Genomic DNA, 23,690 nt, shown 5'->3' with positions numbered 1-23,690 from the left:
GACAGCAGAGAGGCTACAGACAGCAGAGAGGCTACAGACAGCAGAGAGGCTACAGACAGCAGAGAGGCTACAGACAGCATATATTAGCTGGTTGAATCGGGTTAGTTACAACTGGGCGTTTGGATTGAAAACCTACAGGAGAGTATCTCTCCAGAAACGGGGTTAGGAGAGCCCTGGTTTAAATGATATACGTACTATTTAAACGGCTAATGTTTAGCTCTTTGTGTTTCTTAGATCCAGGATTGGCAGAGTGTCTACCAGTCGACTCATATCCCCATCCCCAAGTTCCCCTCGGTCGATGAGTCGGCCACCTTCATAGGACGACTCTGTAGAGAGATCCTCCGCATCACGGACCCCAAGTAGGTATCTCTCTCCATGTCATCTTGGTGGCATCAGTCTGTGAGCTTATAGGTACACTACCTACTCATTCAAGGGTATTTATTTGTACTATTTTCTACATTGTAGAATATATATATATATTTTTTTTTTAAACAATGAAATTACACATATGGAGTCATGTAGTAACCAAACAAGTTAATAGCCACCCTTTGCCTTGATGACAGCTTTGCACACTCTTGGCATTCTCTCAACCAGCTTCACCTGGAATGCTTTTCCAACAGTCATCAAGGCGAAAGGGTGGCTATTTGAAGATTAGTTACGGAAGGTAGCGTTGGTGTTCTTTTAACACGGCGTAAACATGGTAGTGGACGTCTGTTTTGGGTTTACTCTGTTCTCAGTGCTTTGAAAATATGTCTTAATGCTACGGTTTACCTGTATTCCCAGAGTGACGTGTTACATGGACCAGTTGAACACTTGGTACGACCTGAAGACCCACCAGGAAGTGACCAACAACCGTCTGTTCTCTGAGATACAGGACACCCTGGGGACCTTCGGCCTCAACGGGCTCGACAGGCTACTCTGCTTCATGATCGTCAAGGAACTGCAGGTCACATGATGTTATGAAACCCAGCCTGCCAGCCTATGAATACTACTCTCCTATCTAATTAGGATGCTATGGAATGTACTACCTCAGTCCTAACAACTATTTCACCTTTTTATTTAACCAGCTTGTCCCATTTTTTTTTTGTACTTCAAACAATCATGATATTGAGGTCAATATGAGTTTGCTGTTATATTTTAATACAGATATTGTCATTTGTAGTTTTACTTTTCTGTAGAGACAACGCCAGTCATTATCATTCAACAAGCACATATTGCAGTGTGACTCGGCTCACCTGTTTTAAATTTGGAATAGATTTAGAGTCATTCAAGTGTTTCCGGTTTGTTATTGCTTCCCCTCGAGGTTCCGTAACGTGACAGGTTTTTTGTTTCCGTTAGAACTTCCTGTCGGTGTTTCAGAAGACCATCCTGAGAGACAAGGCTATGGTGGATGTCTTTAAAGCCATGCTGAGCGCTGTCAATCCCGTCAAAGGTATTGTGGGTAGGTATCAACAGCTCAGGAAGGATTCTTACCAGGGTTGTGTACAACTTTTTGCAGTGGAAACCAAAAAAAATTGTCATTTTCTTCCATTTGGTGCCAAGTGAACAGGACCCAGAGATTATGACCAGGGAGCATTATCCTCCCACTGAACAGGACCCAGAGATTATGACCAGGGAACATTATCCTCCCAGTGAACAGGAGATTATGTCCAGGGAACATTATCCTCCCACTGAACAGGAGATTATGACCAGGGAACATTATCCTCCCATTGAACAGGAGATTATGACCAGGGAACATTATCCTCCCACTGAACAGGACCCAGAGATTATGACCAGGGAACATTATCCTCCCACTGAACAGGACCCAGAGATTATGACCAGGGAACATTATCCTCCCACTGAACAGGAGATTATGACCAGGGAACATTATCCTCCCACTGAACAGGAGGTTATGACCAGGGAACATTATCCTCCCACTGAACAGGTTATGACCAGGGAACATTATCCTCCCACTGAACAGGAGATTATGACCAGGGAACATTATCCTCCCACTGAACAGGAGATTATGACCAGGGAACATTATCCTCCCACTGAACAGGAGATTATGACCAGGGAACATTATCCTCCCACTGAACAGGAGATTATGACCAGGGAACATTATCCTCCCACTGAACAGGAGATTATGACCAGGGAACATTATCCTCCCACTGAACAGGAGATTATGACCAGGGAACATTATCCTCCCACTGAACAGGAGATTATGACCAGGGAACATTATCCTCCCACTGAACAGGAGATTATGACCAGGGAACATTATCCTCCCACTGAACAGGAGATTATGACCAGGGAACATTATCCTCCCACTGAACAGGAGATTATGACCAGGGAACATTATCCTCCCACTGAACAGGAGGTTATGACCAGGGAACATTATCCTCCCACTGAACAGGAGGTTATGACCAGGGAACATTATCCTCCCACTGAACAGGAGATTATGACCAGGGAACATTATCCTCCCACTGAACAGGAGATTATGACCAGGGAACATTATCCTCCCACTGAACAGGAGATTATGACCAGGGAACATTATCCTCCCACTGAACAGGAGATTATGACCAGGGAACATTATCCTCCCACTGAACAGGAGATTATGACCAGGGAACATTATCCTCCCACTGAACAGGAGATTATGACCAGGGAACATTATCCTCCCACTGAACAGGAGATTATGACCAGGGAACATTATCCTCCCACTGAACAGGAGGTTATGACCAGGGAACATTATCCTCCCACTGAACAGGAGATTATGACCAGGGAACATTATCCTCCCACTGAACAGGAGATTATGACCAGGGAACATTATCCTCCCACTGAACAGGAGATTATGACCAGGGAACATTATCCTCTGGTTATGACTCACTGTTGCATTTCTTTGTCTTCTTTCTGTCAGCAAATGCCAGTAAAGTCTACGCCAACGCTGTCGCCAAAACGCAGAAGATCTGGGGTCCGTACTTGGAATCCATCATGAAGGTACTGTGTTTCGTTGACCTGTTTTAGCAACGCCAACTGAATGTTATGAACTACACAACCTCTTCGTTCAGTGATGGTTCTCTAGATTACTGTAATCTAAGATGGGTGAAACGGTGCAGAGCCTGCTGTAGTGGTAACACACTGGCCACAATAACATATACCTCCAAGGTTTATTACAGGTTGAGCTGTCTTCTAAACATTCACAGTCTAAACGCTGAATTATAGACACCCCCCACCACAATAACATATACCTCCAAGGTTTATTACAGGTTGAGCTGTCTTCTAAACATTCACAGTCTAAACGCTGAATTATAGACACCCCCCACCACAGTAACATATACCTCCAAGGTTTATTACAGGTTGAGCTGTCTTCTAAACACTCACAGACTAAACGCTGAATTATAGACACCCCCTTTCACAATAACATATACCTCCAAGGTTTATTACAGGTTGAGCTGTCTTCTAAACACTCACAGTCTAAACACTGAATTATAGACACCCCCCACCACAATAACATATACCTCCAAGGTTTATTACAGGTTGAGCTGTCTTCTAAACATTCACAGTCTAAACGCTGAATTGCGGTATACAGACAAAAAGGGAGATCAAAGTGACTTGAAGAAGAAGGAAAAAACAATTCTAATCTTCTAGAAGTCTCTCGAGGTCTCAAGTCTTGACGTAGAGACGTGTGTGTATATATACCCTTCCCCACCGCTCAGCCCAGTCAAAACTGTTCGCTGCTCTGGCACCCCAATGGTGGAACAAGCTCCCTCACGACGCCAGGACAGCGGAGTCAATCACCACCTTCCGGAGACACCTGAAACCCCACCTGAAACACCACCTCTTTAAGGAATACCTGGGATAGGATAAAGTAATCCTTCTAGCCCCCCCCCCCTAAAAGATTTAGATGCACTATTGTAAAGTGGTTGTCCCACTGGATATCATAAGGTGAATGCACCAATTTGTAAGTCGCTCTGGATAAGAGCGTCTGCTAAATGACTTAAATGTAAATGGGGAGACCGGGGTTCGATCCTTGTATGGAAGTGACACGGGGGTTGTTTTTCCTCAGGTTGGTCAGATGCAGATCCTGAGGCAACAGATCGCTAACGAGCTGAACTACTCCTGCAAGTTTGACTCCAAACACCTGGCTGCTGCGCTGGAAAACCTCAACAAGTCAGTGCCCATCTGAGATGATGCATAGAGAGACATGACGTTTTGTTATAAGTCTTTTGTTATAAGACGTTATGAAGGCTCGTACATGTTTTAATTATTAATAAATGATGGTATACCTTGCAGGCTTTAAAAGTAAAGGGTTTTACTGTTCATTTGAAATGGGGAAGAGTGATTGTTGCTTGTCATGAAAGGGATGGCCGTTGTCATGGAGTTTCTTATCACTAGACATGGAAAAGTGAGAACATTTTTAATTTTAACATACATGTTTCTACTAATTGGTCTTTTGACCAATCGGATCAGCTCTTTTACCACTAATTGGTATTTTGACCAATCAGATCAGCTCTTTTACCACTAATTGGTATTTTGACCAATCGGATCAGCTCTTTTACCACTAATTGATCTTTTGACCAATCAGATCAGCTCTTTTACCACTAATTGGTCTTTTGACCAATCGGATCAGCTCTTTTACCACTAATTGGTCTTTTGACCAATCGGATCAGCTCTTTTACCAGTAATCGAGCAAAAGTTCAGAATTTGTCTGCGTGTGTAAACTCGGCCTAAGAGTGTGAACCCGGTAAAGTAATGTTGCTATAATAGTTGTTGTCTGTCATTTAAAGGGTATGTTGAATAGTCTGGTGTCTGCTGTATCTACTGTAGGTCTCTACTGGCTGATATAGAAGCCCACTACCAGGACCCCAGCCTTCCATACCCCAAGGAGGACAACAACCTGCTGTATGAGATCACAGCCTCTCTGGAGGCAGCAGGCATTCACAACCCACTCAACAAGGTCTGGCTTCTAATTATTATTACTATTATTACTGCTACTATTATTACTACTACTATTATTAATACTACTACTCCTATTACTACTACTATTATTAATACTGCTATTATTAATACTACTATTATTACTACTACTATTATTAATACTACTACTCCTATTACTACTACTATTATTAATACTGCTATTATTAATACTACTATTATTAATACTACTATTATTAATACTACTACTCCTATTACTACTCCTATTATTAATACTACTACTCCTGTTACTACTCCTATTATTAATACTACTACTCCTATTACTACTACTATTATTAATACTACTACTCCTATTACTACTACTACTGTTACTACTACTACTATTATTAATACTACTACTCCTATTACGACTACTATTATTATTATTATTAATACTACTACTCCTATTACTACTACTACTACTACTGTTACTACTACTACTATTATTAATACTACTACTACTACTACTACTACTACTACTACTACTACTACTGCTACTACTACTATTAATACTACTACTACTACTACTACTACTGCTACTACTACTATTAATACTACTACTACTACTACTGCTACTACTACTATTATTATTATTAATACTACTACTCCTATTACGACTACTATTATTATTATTATTAATACTACTACTCCTATTACTACTACTACTGTTACTACTACTACTATTATTAATACTACTACTCCTATTACGACTACTATTATTATTATTATTATTAATACTACTACTCCTATTACTATTACTACTGTTACTACTACTACTATTATTAATACTACTACTCCTATTACGACTACTACTATTATTTATTATTAATACTACTACTCCTATTACGACTACTATTATTACTGCTACTGCTACTACTATTATTAATACTACTACTACTACTACTACTACTACTATTAATACTACTACTACTACTGTTAATACTGCTACTACTACTGTTAATACTGCTGCTACTACTACTACTACTACTTCTACTACTACTACTACTACTACTACTGTTAATACTGCTACTACTACTGTTAATACTACTATTAATACTACTACTACTACTACTACTACTACTACTACTACTACTACTACTGCTACTACTACTACTACTACTACTACTACTACTACTACTACTACTACCACTACTATTACTACTACTACTACTACTGTTAATACTACTACCACTACTATTAATACTACTACTACTACCACTACTACTACTACTACTTAATACTATTAATACTGTTCTATATGTTGTAGATCTACATTACAACCCAGCGCCTCCCTTACGTCACCTGTTCTATATGTTGTAGATCTACATTACAACCAAGCGCCTCCCTTACTTCACCTGTTCTATATGTTGTAGATCTACATTACAACCAAGCGCCTGCCTTACGTCACCTGTTCTATATGTTGTAGATCTACATTACAACCAAGCGCCTCCCTTACTTCACCTGTTCTATATGTTGTAGATCTACATTACAACCAAGCGCCTGCCTTGCGTCACCTGTTCTATATGTTGTAGATCTACATTACAACCAAGCGCCTCCCTTACTTCACCTGTTCTATATGTTGTAGATCTACATTACAACCAAGCGCCTGCCTTGCGTCACCTGTTCTATATGTTGTAGATCTACATTACAACCAAGCGCCTCCCTTACGTCACCTGTTCTATATGTTGTAGATCTACATTACAACCAAGCGCCTGCCTTACTTTCCTATCGTCAACTTCCTCTTCATCATCGCTCAGCTGCCTAAACTGCAGTACAGCAAAAACCAAGGTGAGTTTCAGTCAACTTTATTGATACTCACAGGGGAAATCAAGGTGAGTTTGAATCAACTTTATTGATACTCACAGGGGAAATCAAGGTGAGTTTCAGGCAACTTTATTGATACTCACAGGGGAAATTCAATTTTTCACCATCATATGACATATACACTGAGTATACAAAACATCAAGGACACCTGCTCTTTCCATGACTGAGACTGACCAGGTGAATCCAGGTGAATCCAGGTGAAAGCTATGATCCCTTACTGATGTCACTTGTTAAATCCACTTCAATCAGTGTAGATGAAGAGGAGACGGGTTAAAGAAGGATTTTTAAGCCTTGAAACAATTGAGACATGGATTGTGTACGTGTGTCATTCAGAGGGTGAATGGGCAAGACAAAATATTTAAGAACCTTTGAACATGGTATGGTAGTAGGTACCAGGTAGAGGGCTTGGTTCCCCTGGGTCCTGGTGGTAGTAGGTACCAGGTAGAGGGCTGGGTTCCCCTGGGTCCTGGTGGTAGTAGGTACCAGGTAGAGGGCTGGGTTCCCCTGGGTCCTGATGGTAGTAGGTACCAGGTAGAGGGCTGGGTTCCCCTGGGTCCTGATGTTAGTAGGTACCAGGTAGAGGGCTGGGTTCCCCTGGGTCCTGATGGTAGTAGGTACCAGGTAGAGGGCTGGGTTCCCCTGGGTCCTGATGGTAGTAGGTACCAGGTAGAGGGCTGGGTTCCCCTGGGTCCTGATGGTAGTAGGTACCAGGTAGAGGGCTGGGTTCCCCTGGGTCCTGATGGTAGTAGGTACCAGGTAGAGGGCTGGGTTCCCCTGGGTCCTGGTGGTAGTAGGTACCAGGTAGAGGGCTGGGTTCCCCTGGGTCCTGGTGGTAGTAGGTACCAGGTAGAGGGCTGGGTTCCCCTGGGTCCTGATGGTAGTAGGTACCAGGTAGAGGGCTGGGTTCCCCTGGGTCCTGATGGTAGTAGGTACCAGGTAGAGGGCTGGGTTCCCCTGGGTCCTGATGGTAGTAGGTACCAGGTAGAGGGCTGGGTTCCCCTGGGTCCTGGTGGTAGTAGGTACCAGGTAGAGGGCTGGGTTTCCCTGGGTCCTGGTGGTAGTAGGTACCAGGTAGAGGGCTGGGTTTCCCTGGGTCCTGGTGGTAGTAGGTACCAGGTAGAGGGCTGGGTTCCCCTGGGTCCTGGTGGTAGTAGGTACCAGGTAGAGGGCTGGGTTCCCCTGGGTCCTGGTGGTAGTAGGTACCAGGTAGAGGGCTGGGTTCCCCTGGGTCCTGGTGGTAGTAGGTACCAGGTAGAGGGCTGGGTTCCCCTGGGTCCTGATGGTAGTAGGTACCAGGTAGAGGGCTGGGTTCCCCTGGGTCCTGGTGGTAGTAGGTACCAGGTAGAGGGCTGGGTTCCCCTGGGTCCTGATGGTAGTAGGTACCAGGTAGAGGGCTGGGTTCCCCTGGGTCCTGATGGTAGTAGGTACCAGGTAGAGGGCTGGGTTCCCCTGGGTCCTGGTGGTAGTAGGTACCAGGTAGAGGGCTGGGTTCCCCTGGGTCCTGGTGGTAGTAGGTACCAGGTAGAGGGCTGGGTTCCCCTGGGTCCTGGTGGTAGTAGGTACCAGGTAGAGGGCTGGGTTCCCCTGGGTCCTGATGGTAGTAGGTACCAGGTAGAGGGCTGGGTTCCCCTGGGTCCTGATGGTAGTAGGTACCAGGTAGAGGGCTGGGTTCCCCTGGGTCCTGATGGTAGTAGGTACCAGGTAGAGGGCTGGGTTCCCCTGGGTCCTGATGGTATGGTAGTAGGTACCAGGTAGAGGGCTGGGTTCCCCTGGGTCCTGATGGTAGTAGGTACCAGGTAGAGGGCTGGGTTCCCCTGGGTCCTGATGGTAGTAGGTACCAGGTAGAGGGCTGGGTTCCCCTGGGTCCTGATGATAGTAGGTACCAGGTAGAAGGCTGGGTTCCCCTGGGTCCTGATGGTAGTAGGTACCAGGTAGAGGGCTGGGTTCCCCTGGGTCCTGATGGTAGTAGGTACCAGGTAGAGGGCTGGGTTCCCCTGGGTCCTGATGGTAGTAGGTACCAGGTAGAGGGCTGGGTTCCCCTGGGTCCTGATGGTAGTAGGTACCAGGTAGAGGGCTGGGTTCCCCTGGGTCCTGATGGTAGTAGGTACCAGGTAGAGGGCTGGGTTCCCCTGGGTCCTGGTGGTAGTAGGTACCAGGTAGAGGGCTGGGTTCCCCTGGGTCCTGATGGTAGTAGGTACCAGGTAGAGGGCTGGGTTCCCCTGGGTCCTGATGGTAGTAGGTACCAGGTAGAGGGCTGGGTTCCCCTGGGTCCTGATGGTATGGTAGTAGGGTAGTAGGGATGAACAAGTCAGTCCTGCGCAGACCTCTAGTGCCAGGCACACCGGTTTGTCAAGAACTGCAACGCTACTGGGTGCCTGTGTAAAGGCGACCAATGAGTGCCTGTGTAAAGGCGACCAATGAGACACATCTCCAGAACAGCCAGGGGGAACAGTTACCATGGTGATGGGTTTTCATTCATCTTCCTGTCTGGATTGTCCATGTAGGACCACATTGGGGATAAGTCTTGCATAATGCTTTCATATGTTATGCTCTCTTGATTTGATTTAATCCGTCAGTAAAAAAAATCTATATTTTATCATCTGTAAAAAATAAGTAATCCCCCCAAAAATGTAATTTAAAAAAAATAAAAAATTATATCTGGTCCTGACCCATGTTGAGTGTGTCCACCATGTGATTGGCTGGTCCTGGCCCATGTTGAGTGTGTCCACCATGTGATTGGCTGGTCCTGACCCCATGTTGAGTGCGTCCACCATGTGATTTGCTGGTCCTGACCCCATGTTGAGTGCGTCCACCACGTGATTGGCTGGTCCTGACCCCATGTTGAGTGCGTCCACCACGTGATTGGCTGGTCCTGACCCCATGTTGAGTGCATCCACCACGTGATTGGCTAGTCCTGACCCCATGTTGAGTGCGTCCACCACGTGATTGGCTGGTCCTGACCCCATGTTGAGTGCGTCCACCATGTGATTGGCTGGTCCTGACCCCATGTTGAATGCGTCCACCATGTGATTGGCTGGTCCTGACCCCATGTTGAGTGCGTCCACCACGTGATTGGCTGGTCCTGACCCCATGTTGAGTGCGTCCACCACGTGATTGGCTGGTCCTGACCCCATGTTGAGTGCGTCCACCACGTGATTGGCTGTGTTCTCCTATTTGTCCAGGGATGACGTGCAGGAAAGCCACCGACCCGGTCGACTGGTCTCCTCTGGTTCTGGGCCTGCTCACTCTGCTCAAGCAGTTCCACTCCAGATACACAGAGCAGTTCCTGGCTCTCATTGGGCAATTCATACGCTCTGTCATGGAACAGTGCACCAGGTACGTGTCCGTCCCTCCATCCCTCCCTCACTCCCTCCATCCATCCATCCCTCCATCCATCCATCCATCCATCCCTCATCCATCCCTCATCCATCCATCCCTCCATCCATCCATCCCTCATCCATCCCTCATCCATCCATCCCATCCATCCATCCATCCATCCCTCCCATCCATCCCTCCCATCCCTCCCATCCATCCCTCCATCCCTCCATCCCTCCCATCCATCCCTCCATCCATCCCTCCCATCCATCCCTCCATCCCTCCATCCCTCCCATCCATCCCTCCATCCATCCCTCCATCCCTCCATCCCTCCATTCATTCATTCCTTGATTGATTGATTGATTAGAGTTTTTTATTTGCCAGTTTAAAAACCTCACATATACACATTCATTTTAAGAACGTAACAGTGATATCACAGTAAAGTCAGATTTATTTATATATAATACATTTAGTGCTAGTGTTGTAACGTTGCCCAAGGCTGCTATTTCAAACAGCTCTTTCTTGCAAAAACCCCCCCAAAATTTTATCTCCATAGATCTAATCTGTATAAATACAATTTGAAATGTAAAATTAAGTACATTTGTGGATCACTGTGCTATTATATGTGGATTATATTCTGCTTCAAATTCAATGAAATTGAGATTTTGGGTAAATCATTATTTTACAGTCAGAAGATCCCGGACATGCCGTCTGATGTGGTGGGAGCTCTGATGTTTCTGGAGGATTACGTACGCTACACCAAACTGCCTCGCAAGGTAGGATTAGATTAGGATTAGGATTGGATTAGGATTGGATTAGGATTAGATTACAATTAGATTAGATTAGGATTGGATTAGGATCAGGATTAGCAACAACACCCATGAAAAAAAAAAACACTATAGATATTTATCTGGAATATTACATTTTACATGCATATAATAATCTGTTGTTGTTTTCCTGTCTTTAAAGGTGGCCGAGGCCCATGTGCCAAGTTTCATCTTCGACGAGTTCAGGACAGTCCTGTGAAGATCTGGATAAAGGCCTCGAGTTCAGGACAGTCCTGTGAAGATCTGGATAAAGGACTGGAGTTCAGGACAGTCCTGTGAAGATCTGGATAAAGGACTCGAGTTCAGGACAGTCCTGTGAAGATCTGGATAAAGGCCTCGAGTTCAGGACAGTCCTGTGAAGATCTGGATAAAGGCCTCTTCCTTTAACTTTCTGTTGATTCATTCATTTTGACTTTAAGCTCTTCGTTACGTAATGACCTTTAATGTGCTAATTCTTTAGTAACACTGTAAATAGCTTAATGGTTTTTAATAACATCATGTGTTGCCAACTTTGGTATAATGTCACTGTGATAATGTCATTAATTAAATACAAAAGAGGCTTTGAATAAATCTAATGTTATATAATTTTCTTGATTTTTTTTTTTATTTTTTTTATTTCATATAACAGAACTTTTTAAACATTTTAAAATGCAAGCAATTTACAGTAGTTTGGGTGTCTTTTATTTTGAAGGCATGTCTGGCTGGACTTCCTCCTTCCTCAATGAGACTGGATTCATTGGTCCAGATCCTGCCGGACGACATGAGCAGGTGTTGCATCGACCAATGGTTGCGTGCCACGTCATAGACTGAGCCGCCGGGCACAAGATGACTATATCAGATGATGTGGTTAGATGATATGTTAACTACCTATCCAGGTATCAGATGATATGTTAACTACCTATCCAGGTATCAGATGATATGTTAACTACCTATCCAGGTATCAGATGATATGTTAACTACCTATCCAGGTATCAGATGATATGTTAACTACCTATCCAGGTATCAGATGATATGTTAACTACCTATCCAGGTATCAGATGATATGTTAACTACCTATCCAGGTATCAGATGATGTGGTTAGCTGATGTTAACTACCTATCCAGGTATCAGATGATGTGGTTAGCTGATATGTTAACTACCTATCCAGGTATTATATGATGTGGTTAGCTGATATGTTAACTACCTATCCAGGTATCAGATGATGTGGTTAGATGATATGTTAACTACCTATCCAGGTATTATATGATGTGGTTAGCTGATAGGTTAACTACCTATCCAGGTATCAGATGATATGTTAACTACCTATCCAGGTATCAGATGATGTGGGTTAGCTGATATGTTAACTACCTATCCAGGTATTATATGTGGTTAGCTGATAGGTTAACTACCTATCCAGGTATCAGATGATATGTTAACTAACCTATCCAGGTATCAGATGATATGTTAACTACCTATCCAGGTATCAGATGATGTGGTTAGCTGATATGTTAACTACCTATCCAGGTATCAGATGATGTGGTTAGCTGATATGTTAACTACCTATCCAGGTATCAGATGATATGTTAACTACCTATCCAGGTATCAGATGATATGTTAACTACCTATCCAGGTATCAGATGATGTGGTTAGCTGATAGGTTAACTACCTATCCAGGTATTATATGATGTGGTTAGCTGATAGGTTAACTACCTATCCAGGTATTATATGATGTGGTTAGCTGATAGGTTAACTACCTATCCAGGCGTTGTAAGATCTGGCGTGCGTCTGCAACGTCTGAGCAGAGGAACACGACCAATGGTTGCGTGCCACATCATAAACTGCCGCCGGGCACCGCAATGCTACATCATATAATGTGGATCCTAATAGATTCCTAATCAAACTATAGATGGTGTGATATTCTGTATAATCTGTCCGACTGAACAGAGACTGTCCGAATGCACAGCGACTGTCTGACTGCACAGCGACTGTCTGACTGCACAGCGACTGTCTGACTGCACAGCGACTGTCTGACTGAACAGCGACTGTCTGACTGAACAGAGACTGTCTGACTGAACAGCGACTGTCTGACTGAACAGCGACTGTCTGACTGAACAGCGACTGTCTGACTGAACAGCGACTGTCTGACTGAACAGAGACTGTCTGACTGAACAGCGACTGCTTCAGGTATAATAGCTTCTTCCCCTTACTATGTACTGACAGCAGAGATAGTTTAGAATGACCTCCTGCACACACTGATCTCTCTCTCTGCCTCTCATGCTCCCATCCTCTCTCATTCTCCCATCCTCTCTCTGTCTCTCTCATGCTCCCATCCTCTCTCATGCTCCCATCCTCTCATGCTCCCATCCTCTCATGCTCCCATCCTCTCTCATGCTCCCATCCTCTCTCTGCCTCTCATGCTCCCATCCTCTCTCTGCCTCTCATGCTCCCATCCTCTCTCTGCCTCTCTCATGCTCCCATCCTCTCTCATGCTCCCATCCTCTCTCTGCCTCTCATGCTCCCATCCTCTCTCTGCCTCTCTCATGCTCCCATCCTCTCTCATGCTCCCATCCTCTCTCTGCCTCTCATGCTCCCATCCTCTTTCTGCCTCTCTCATGCTCCCATCCTCTCTCATGCTCCCATCCTCTCTCTGCCTCTCATGCTCCCATCCTCTCTCTCCTCTCATGCTCCCATCCTCTTTCTGCCTCTCATGCTCCCATCCTCTCTCTGCCTCTCATGCTCCCATCCTCTCTCTCCTCTCATGCTCCCATCCTCTCTCTCCTCTCATGCTCCCATCCTCTTTCTGCCTCTCTCATGCTCCCATCCTCTCTCATGCTCCCATCCTCTCTCATGCTCCCATCCTCTTTCTGCCTCTCTCATGCTCCCATCCTCTCTCATGCTCCCATCCTCTCTCTGCCTCTCATGCTCCCATCCTCTCTCATGCTCCCATCCTCTCTCATGCTCCCATCCTCTCTCTCTCTCATCTCATGCTCCCATCCTCTCTCTCTCTCTCCCTCTCTCAATTTGCTTTATTGGCATGACGTAGCAATGTGAGAATCAAAAATGAGAATCAAAATTGTCAACGGGACAACAGTAACAACAATGACCAAGGGTTAAAATAGCCATACATTCAACAATGACAATAATCATACAGTAGAGGACATGTGTAGGTTGATTGGTCTGTCAGACACTGTCCCAAATCTTATGGCAGGCAGCAATGTAGTGCGCTGCCAAACCACAGCTCTCTGTGTCCTCCCCCAACAGGACGGGTAGCCTATCCCCATCAGAGAGGTCTTTGAAACCTTAAATAAGGGTTTCAAATTTGGGGAAATGACACTAATTGTTTTATATTTTTTACATTTTGTCAGGAAATGCAGCTCCGTCTCAGGTTCTGCTGTTGTGCAGTGGTTGCACAGCCTTTCCTCTACAGGAAGCCAGGTTTTCCTGTGTCTACCCTTCTCAATGGCAAGGCTGTGCTCACTGAGCCTGTACTTGTGTCAAGGTTCTCTCTCTGCTTCTCTCTCTCTCTCTCTCTCTCTCTCTGCTTCTCTCTCTCTCTGCTTCTCACTCACTCTCTGCTTCTCTCTCTCCTCCGACAGAGAGCTTACACTAAGTCCAGGCTGATAGCAATGAACCTGCTGCTACACATTCTGTGACATGGCTGATTGCTAACCATGGTGCAGCGGTGTGTAGAGAAAGAGTGGGAGGTCTTGCCTGACACTTTCTGGATATAACTGTACCCTTTAATTCCAGCAACATTGATGAATATTGCTCTTTATTGTTATGAATCATTTTAGAATGTGCATCAGGTATGGAGTTTGCGCTCTCTTTCTTTAAATCAATCCATTGCCAGCCACATCACAGCAAAATGTATGTTATATTTAGATACATTCTGGGGTGGCAGGTAACCTAGTGGTTAGAGCGTTGGGCCAGTAACCGAAAGGTCAGCTCGGGGATTCGATCCAGCAACAAGGTAAAAATCTGTCTTTCTGCCCCTGAACAAGGCAGTTAACCCACTGTTCCCCGGTAGGCCGTCATTATAAATAATAATTTGTTCTTAACTGACTTGCTTCGTTAAATAAAGGTTAAATAAAAAATATATATATTATAATAAAAAATCGAATGCAACAGTAACGACACATTATGTATAGATATACAATTTCTAGAAGTTATATTCCTCATCTTAATGATACATTATGTATAGATATACCATTTCTAGAAGTTATATTCCTCATTATGTATAGATATACCATTTCTAGAAGTTATATTCCTCATCTTAATGATACATTATGCATAGATATACAATTTCTAGAAGTCATATTCCTCATCTTAATGACACATTATGTATAGATATACCATTTCTAGAAGTCATATTCCTCATCTTAATGACACATTATGTATAGATATACAATTTCTAGAAGTTATATTCCTCATCTTAATGACACATTATGAGTTGAGAATTGGAAGGATTGCCTTGAGATTAGATCACATCGGTTAATGTAGCCCCATCACAGGCCCCTGAGCCTGTGCAGGGAAGTATTTTGGAGTGGACTGTGATTGAATAAGTATAATTAATACATATATATATATATGTTTGTTTTTTTGACGTTTTTTATTTTGTATGATATCGTTTTCCCCGCTTTCCTGAAACGTTTTTGTTTGTTTGTTTGTTATTTAATACCCCGTCCAGTTGATGGCGGTAATGCACCATTAACATTGGATGCCAACCGCCGTTAAACCCCGTCGAAGAAGAAGAAGGTCAGACCGCCTCAAGAGAAACCGGAAAAGGTAGCAACAACAAACTTTTTCCCGGTAATTTCATGCAGCTACTGTAGGTAGCTAAAGTTGTTTAGCGTTTTCTCTTATTTAGGCACCAACACATTAAATAACACTTCTACAACTAGTTTATCCCAGCGAGGAAAGTCCTGAGGTTAGCAAGCTATTTATTGGTTAGCCACAGTTAGTGATTTTAACGTAACGTTAGCCGGCTAGCCAGATATCAACATACATAGCTAGTCAGTGCACTTGTTGGTGATACATGGATTCAACCTGAAGGTAGCTACAGATAACTTGTTTTGTGACCGTATGCAGGTTATTATTCCAACCTTGCTCTAACGTTAACTCAACTAATCAAGGTCTCGGTGAGCAACTGAATCAGGTGTTTTTTTGAGCAGGGCTGGAACAAAAACCTGCACACCAGTTCTCCTGGGGTTAGGGTTTGACATCCTGGCATCTGCTACAATATACCGAGGGTGGCTTGATCCATTATAACTAGGTCCCTGTGTTTTGGTTGATCCATTATAACTAGGACCCTGTGTTTTGGTTAATCATGTTGATTTATTATAACTAGGACCCTGTGTTTTGGTTAATCATGTTGATTTATTATAACTAGGACCCTGTGTTTTGGTTAATCATGTTGATTCATTATAACTAGGTCCCTGTGTTTTGGTTGATCATGTTGATTAATTATAACTAGGTCCCTGTGTTTTGGTTGATTCATTATAACTAGGTCCCTGTGTTTTGGTTAATCATGTTGATTCATTATAACTAGGTCCCTGTGTTTTGGTTAATCATGTTCCATTATAACTAGGACCCTGTGTTTTGGTTAATCATGTTGATTCATTATAACTAGGACCCTGTGTTTTGGTTGATTCATTATAACTAGGTCCCTGTGTTTTGGTTAATCATGTTGATTCATTATAACTAGGTCCCTGTGTTTTGGTTAATCATGTTGATTCATTATAACTAGGTCCCTGTGTTTTGGTTAATCATGTTGATTCATTATAACTAGGTCCCTGTGTTTTGGTTAATCATGTTGATTCATTATAACTAGGTCCCTGTGTTTTGGTTAATCATGTTGATTCATTATAACTAGGTCCCTGTGTTTTGGTTAATCATGTTGATTCATTATAACTAGGTCCCTGTGTTTGGTTGATCATGTTGATTCATTATAACTAGGTCCCTGTGTTTTGGTTGATCATGTTGATTCATTATAACTAGGTCCCTGTGTTTTGGTTAATCATGTTCCATTATAACTAGGACCCTGTGTTTTGGTTAATCATGTTGATTCATTATAACTAGGACCCTGTGTTTTGGTTGATTCATTATAACTAGGTCCCTGTGTTTTGGTTAATCATGTTGATTCATTATAACTAGGTCCCTGTGTTTTGGTTGATCATGTTGATTCATTATAACTAGGTCCCTGTGTTTTGGTTGATCATGTTGATTCATTATAACTAGGTCCCTGTGTTTTGGTTGATCATGTTGATTCATTATAACTAGGACCCTGTGTTTTGGTTAATCATGTTGATTCATTATAACTAGGACCCTGTGTTTTGGTTAATCATGTTGATTCATTATAACTAGGACCCTGTGTTTTGGTTAATCATGTTGATTCATTATAACTAGGACCCTGTGTTTTGGTTAATTATGTTGATTCATTATAACTAGGACCCTGTGTTTTGGTTCATCCATTATAACTAGGACCCTGTGTTTTGGTTAATCATGTTGATTCATTATAACTAGGTCCCTGTGTTTTGGTTAATCATGTTGATTCATTATAACTAGGTCCCTGTGTTTTGGTTAATTATGTTGATTCATTATAACTAGGACCCTGTGTTTTGGTTGATTCATTATAACTAGGACCCTGTGTTTTGGTTAATTATGTTGATTCATTATAACTAGGACCCTGTGTTTTGGTTAATTATGTTGATTCATTATAACTAGGACCCTGTGTTTTGGTTAATTGTATTGATTCATTATAACTAGGTCCCTGTGTTTTGGTTGATCCATTATAACTAGGACCCTGTGTTTTGGTTAATCATGTTGATTCATTATAACTAGGACCCTGTGTTTTGGTTAATCATGTTGATTCATTATAACTAGGTCCCTGTGTTTTGGTTGATTCATTATAACTAGGACCCTGTGTTTTGGTTAATCATGTTGATGCATTATAACTAGGACCCTGTGTTTTGGTTAATCATATTGATTCATTATAACTAGGACCCTGTGTTTTGGTTAATCATGTCACATGACCTGGAATTTAACCTTTTTTTATTTCAAGCCTTTTCTAGAAATTTGAATTAGAACAAAAATGAAAGCAGTTATCTGAGGATGTTGTTGGACCATCTGACATGAAAAGAAAGAAGACCGTTTGATGAAAAAATATTTTAAATAAAAGGTTAAAACCCATGTCATGTGACAAAACACGATTAACCAAAAACACAGGGCCCTAATATTATAACAACTTGCATGTCTTGTTTCAGATACTTTCATGTTTTAGATGTCAACATGTCCTTGAGTACAGTCCACTCCACACTGTCTAGTCTGAAAACATGCCTGACAGATATTGGAACAGGGATGGACATTGTGACAGACGTTGCTCTGGACGTGGCAGAAACAGCAGGTAGGTTAATGGCACATCTCTATCAGAGAGACACTTTACTGCGCTGATAATATCTTTGTCGAATCCTTCTCACTGGACAGGCTCTTTGTGTATATAGTCAATGGGACTGGCTGGCTGGCTGACTGGCTGACTGAGACTGGCTGACTGAGACTGGCTGGCTGACTGAGACTGGCTGGCTGACTGAGACTGGCTGGCTGACTGAGACTGGCTGGCTGACTGAGACTGACTGGCTGACTGAGACTGACTGGCTGACTGACTGAGACTGACTGGCTGACTGACTGAGACTGACTGGCTGACTGACTGACTGAGACTGACTGGCTGACTGACTGACTGAGACTGACTGGCTGACTGACTGACTGAGACTGACTGGCTGACTGACTGAGACTGACTGGCTGACTGACTGAGACTGACTGGCTGACTGACTGACTGAGACTGACTGGCTGACTGACTGAGACTGACTGGCTGACTGAGACTGACTGACTGACTGGCTGACTGAGACTGACTGAGACTGGCTGACTGAGACTGACTGGCTGACGTAACTAGGAAGTGGAACGGTACACACAAGGATGTAACTAGGAAGTGGAACGGTGCACACAAGGACGTAACTAGGAAGTGGAACGGTGCACACAAGGACGTAACTAGGAAGTGGAACGGTGCACACAAGGACGTAACTAGGAAGTGGAACGGTGCACACAAGGACGTAACTAGGAAGTGGAACGGTACACACAAGGATGTAACTTGAGGATTTTGGGAACTGGTCAGCCATGCAGGTATATTGACAGTTTTACTAGTCCAGGTCAAAAATCTGTGTCATGTGGTATTTGAAAATATTAAATCTCGCTAGCCAGCGGGCTAGTTGGATGCATTTTCTATTAGCTCGGTCTGAAAAGCACTAGCCAGCGGGCTAGTTGGATGCATTTTCTATTAGCTCGGTCTGAAAAGCACTAGCCAGCGGGCTAGTTGGATGCATTTTCTACTTGCTCGGTCTGAAAAGCACTAGCCGGCGGGCTAGTTGGATGCATGTTCTACTAGCTCGGTCTGAAAAGCACTAGCCGGATGCATTTTCTACTAGCTCGGTCTGAAAAGCACTAGCCGGCGGGCTAGTTGGATGCATTTTCTACTAGCTCGGTCTGAAAAGCACTAGCCGGCGGGCTAGTTGGATGCATTTTCTACTAGCTCGGTCTGAAAAGCACTAGCCGGCGGGCTAGTTGGATGCATTTTCTACTAGCTCGGTCTGAAAAGCACTAGCCGGCGGGCTAGTTGGATGCATTTTCTACTAGCTCGGTCTGAAAAGCACTAGCCGGCGGGCTAGTTGGATGCATTTTCTACTAGCTCGGTCTGAAAAGCACTAGCCAGCGGGCTAGTTGGATGCATTTTCTACTAGCTCGGTCTGAAAAGCACTAGCCAGCGGGCTAGTTGGATGCATTTTCTACTAGCTCGGTCTGAAAAGCACTAGCCAGCGGGCTAGTTGGATGCATTTTCTACTAGCTCGGTCTGAAAAGCACTAGCCAGCGGGCTAGTTGGATGCATTTTCTACTAGCTCGGTCTGAAAAGTTGGATGCATTTTCTACTAGCTCGGTCTGAAAGCACTAGCCAGCGGGCTAGCTTAATTTTCATCCCTGGGTACACAGCTGTCAATCTCCCATACAATTGTCCAGTTCAAGTACTTCAACTTTTTGGTATTTTGAGTAATTCAGATTTCTACGAAGCACAGACAAGACAGAGAGCTATGGCATTCTATCATTTGGAAGCTTGTGTCCCCATAACAACAGTATACAGAGCTATGGCATTCTATCATTTGAAAGCTTGTGTCCCCATAGCAACAGTATACAGAGCTATGGCATTCTATCATTTGGAAGCTTGTGTCCCCATAACAACAGTATACAGAGCTATGGCATTCTATCATTTGGAAGCTTGTGTCCCCATAACAACAGTATACAGAGCTATGGGATGCTGTCTATCATTTGGAAGCTTGTGTCCCCATAACAACAGTATACAGAGCTATGAGATGCTGTCTATCATTTGGAAGCTTGTGTCACCATAACAACAGTATACAAGATATGAATTATTTTGTATTATTATTATTATTCCAGGAAGTGAGAATGATGCAGTCCTGAAGAAGCTGGAGTTGATGATGCTGGAGTGTGCCAAACTGGACCAGGAGATCAACTGCTTCGTTGATGTGGTGAACTGTGTCACTGCAGAGGTGAGGTGGTGAACTGTGTCACTGCGGAGGTGAGGTGGTGAACTGTGTCACTGCAGAGGTGAGGTGGTGAACTGTGTCACTGCAGAGGCGAGGTGGTGAACTGTGTCACTGCAGAGGCGAGGTGGTGAACTGTGTCACTGCAGAGGTGAGGTGGTGAACTGTGTCACTGCAGAGGTGAGGTGGTGAACTGTGTCACTGCTTCGTTGATGTGGTGAACGGTGTCACTGCAGAGGTGAGGTGGTGAACTGTGTCACTGCAGAGGTGAGGTGGTGAACTGTGTCACTGCAGAGGTGAGGTGGTGAACTGTGTCACTGCAGAGGTGAGGTGGTGAACTGTGTCACTGCAGAGGTGAGGTGGTGAACTGTGTCACTGCAGAGGCGAGGTGGTGAGCTGTGTCACTGCAGAGGCGAGGTGGTGAACTGTGTCACTGCAGAGGTGAGGTGGTGAACTGTGTCACTGCTTCGTTGATGTGGTGAACGGTGTCACTGCAGAGGTGAGGTGGTGAACTGTGTCACTGCAGAGGTGAGGTGGTGAACTGTGTCACTGCAGAGGCGAGGTGGTGAACTGTGTCACTGCAGAGGCGAGGTGGTGAACTGTGTCACTGCAGAGGCGAGGTGGTGAACTGTGTCACTGCAGAGGCGAGGTGGTGAACTGTGTCACTGCAGAGGCGAGGTGGTGAACTGTGTCACTGCAGAGGTGAGGTGGTGAACTGTGTCACTGCAGAGGTGAGGTGGTGAACTGTGTCACTGCTTCGTTGATGTGGTGAACGGTGTCACTGCAGAGGTGAGGTGGTGAACTGTGTCACTGCAGAGGTGAGGTGGTGAACTGTGTCACTGCAGAGGTGAGGTGGTGAACTGTGTCACTGCAGAGGTGAGGTGGTGAACTGTGTCACTGCAGAGGTGAGGTGGTGAGCTGTGTCACTGCAGAGGCGAGGTGGTGAACTGTGTCACTGCAGAGGTGAGGTGGTGAACTGTGTCACTGCTTCGTTGATGTGGTGAACGGTGTCACTGCAGAGGTGAGGTGGTGAACTGTGTCACTGCAGAGGGAGGTGGTGAACTGTGTCACTGCAGAGGCGAGGTGGTGAACTGTGTCACTGCAGAGGCGAGGTGGTGAACTGTGTCACTGCAGAGGCGAGGTGGTGAACTGTGTCACTGCAGAGGCGAGGTGGTGAACTGTGTCACTGCAGAGGCGAGGTGGTGAACTGTGTCACTGCAGAGGCGAGGTGGTGAACTGTGTCACTGCAGAGGCGAGGTGGTGAACTGTGTCACTGCAGAGGCGAGGTGGTGAACTGTGTCACTGCAGAGGCGAGGTGGTGAACTGTGTCACTGCAGAGGCGAGGTGGTGAACTGTGTCACTGCAGAGGCGAGGTGGTGAACTGTGTCACTGCAGAGGCGAGGTGGTGAACTGTGTCACTGCAGAGGCGAGGTGGTGAACTGTGTCACTGCAGAGGCGAGGTGGTGAACTGTGTCACTGCAGAGGCGAGGTGGTGAACTGTGTCACTGCAGAGGCGAGGTGGTGAACTGTGTCACTGCAGAGGCGAGGTGGTGAACTGTGTCACTGCAGAGGCGAGGTGGTGAACTGTGTCACTGCAGAGGCGAGGTGGTGAACTGTGTCACTGCAGAGGCGAGGTGGTGAACTGTGTCACTGCAGAGGCGAGGTGGTGAACTGTGTCACTGCAGAGGCGAGGTGGTGAACTGTGTCACTGCAGAGGCGAGGTGGTGAACTGTGTCACTGCAGAGGCGAGGTGGTGAACTGTGCCACTGCAGAGGCGAGGTGGTGAACTGTGTCACTGCAGAGGCGAGGTGGTGAACTGTGTCACTGCAGAGGCGAGGTGGTGAACTACAGGGGTCAAAGTTGTCCTTCATCGTGACCGATTTCTCCCATCGGATGGATTCTGGAGATGTCGTTTTGGAGATCAGTGGAGATCCTCATGCGACAGTGTGTAGTCTACTGTAGCTGTTGGATAAGTAAATCATATCCTCTACGTTATCACTCAGAATGTCCATTTCCATTGATACTAGTCCTGTAATGGTGTTATTAAACTAAACCAGACATCTAACTAGTCCTGTAATGGTGTTATTAAACTAAACCAGACATCTAACTAGTCCTGTAATGGTGTTATTAAACTAAACCAGACATCTAACTAGTCCTGTAATGGTGTTATTAAACTAAACCAGACATCTAACTAGTCCTGTAATGGTGTTATTATACTAAACCAGACAATAGTTGATCTGTTTAACTAGTCCTGTAATGGTGTTATTAAACTAAACCAGACATTTAACTACTCCTGTAATGGTGTTATTAAACTAAACCAGACAATAGTTGATCTGTTTAACTAGTCCTGTAATGGTGTTATTATACTAAACCAGACATCTAACTAGTCCTGTAATGGTGTTATTAAACTAAACCAGACATCTAACTAGTCCTGTAATGGTGTTATTAAACTAAACCAGACATCTAACTAGTCCTGTAATGGTGTTATTAAACTAAACCAGACATCTAACTAGTCCTGTAATGGTGTTATTATACTAAACCAGACAATAGTTGATCTGTTTAACTAGTCCTGTAATGGTGTTATTAAACTAAACCAGACATTTAACTACTCCTGTAATGGTGTTATTAAACTAAACCAGACAATAGTTGATCTGTTTAACTAGTCCTGTAATGGTGTTATTATACTAAACCAGACATCTAACTAGTCCTGTAATGGTGTTATTAAACTAAACCAGACATCTAACTAGTCCTGTAATGGTGTTATTAAACTAAACCAGACATCTAACTAGTCCTGTAATGGTGTTATTAAACTAAACCAGACATCTAACTAGTCCTGTAATGGTGTTATTAAACTAAACCAGACATCTAACTAGTCCTGTAATGGTGTTATTAAACTAAACCAGACATCTAACTAGTCCTGTAATGGTGTTATTAAACTAAACCAGACAAGCCCATAAAACAATGTAGTAATAAATACATTTGTTACATTTCTTTAAAAAATGTAATTGCATAATACCTGTTAGCAAAGGTGTCAGCTAGAGATGACGTGCAGGAGCATGCTGGGATTTGTAGTTTTGCATGTCTACTTTGATGCTAATTAGCATTTTAAAATCTGAGAGTAAATAGAGACAAATATATTGATAAAAGTCACCTTGTCCTAGAGAGATTTACACGGTTATGAAAACGTCACGCCGGG

General features: G+C 44.1%; 3 protein-coding genes across 6 annotated transcripts in view; all 3 read left to right on the top strand.

Annotated features, from left to right (window-relative positions):
- Positions 1-11,498, top strand: part of LOC115187872 (WASH complex subunit 5) — a 32,988-nt gene extending 21,490 nt beyond the window's left edge. The window contains exons 20-30 of one of the 2 annotated variants that reach the window (XM_029746907.1): positions 235-359; positions 784-946; positions 1,339-1,441; positions 2,891-2,970; positions 4,040-4,143; positions 4,801-4,930; positions 6,639-6,735; positions 9,954-10,107; positions 10,775-10,862; positions 11,056-11,099; positions 11,220-11,498. In XM_029746907.1, coding sequence (XP_029602767.1) covers positions 235-359; positions 784-946; positions 1,339-1,441; positions 2,891-2,970; positions 4,040-4,143; positions 4,801-4,930; positions 6,639-6,735; positions 9,954-10,107; positions 10,775-10,862; positions 11,056-11,099; positions 11,220-11,232 — 1,101 coding nt within the window. In that variant the 3' untranslated portion in view covers positions 11,233-11,498. Of the gene's footprint in view, positions 1-234; positions 360-783; positions 947-1,338; positions 1,442-2,890; positions 2,971-4,039; positions 4,144-4,800; positions 4,931-6,638; positions 6,736-9,953; positions 10,108-10,774; positions 10,863-11,055 lie in introns of both variants that reach the window. The other variant, XM_029746906.1, reaches the window with a different exon arrangement.
- The window catches only part of LOC115187885 (CUB and sushi domain-containing protein 3-like), a 1,475,978-nt gene that overhangs the window by 384,328 nt on the left and 1,067,960 nt on the right, over positions 1-23,690 (top strand).
- The window catches only part of LOC115187882 (E3 SUMO-protein ligase NSE2), a 15,652-nt gene continuing 7,566 nt past the window's right edge, over positions 15,605-23,690 (top strand). The window contains exons 1-3 of one of the 3 annotated variants that reach the window (XM_029746926.1): positions 15,605-15,677; positions 18,155-18,294; positions 20,388-20,500. In XM_029746926.1, coding sequence (XP_029602786.1) covers positions 15,610-15,677; positions 18,155-18,294; positions 20,388-20,500 — 321 coding nt within the window. In that variant the 5' untranslated portion in view covers positions 15,605-15,609. The other 2 variants (XM_029746928.1, XM_029746927.1) reach the window with 2 other exon arrangements.

This window comes from Salmo trutta, unplaced genomic scaffold, assembly GCF_901001165.1.
Source record: "Salmo trutta unplaced genomic scaffold, fSalTru1.1, whole genome shotgun sequence".
Classification (NCBI taxonomy): Eukaryota; Metazoa; Chordata; class Actinopteri; order Salmoniformes; family Salmonidae; genus Salmo; species Salmo trutta.
The sequence above is the reverse complement of the archived record's forward strand: the minus strand, read 5'-3'. Positions and strand labels throughout refer to the sequence as shown.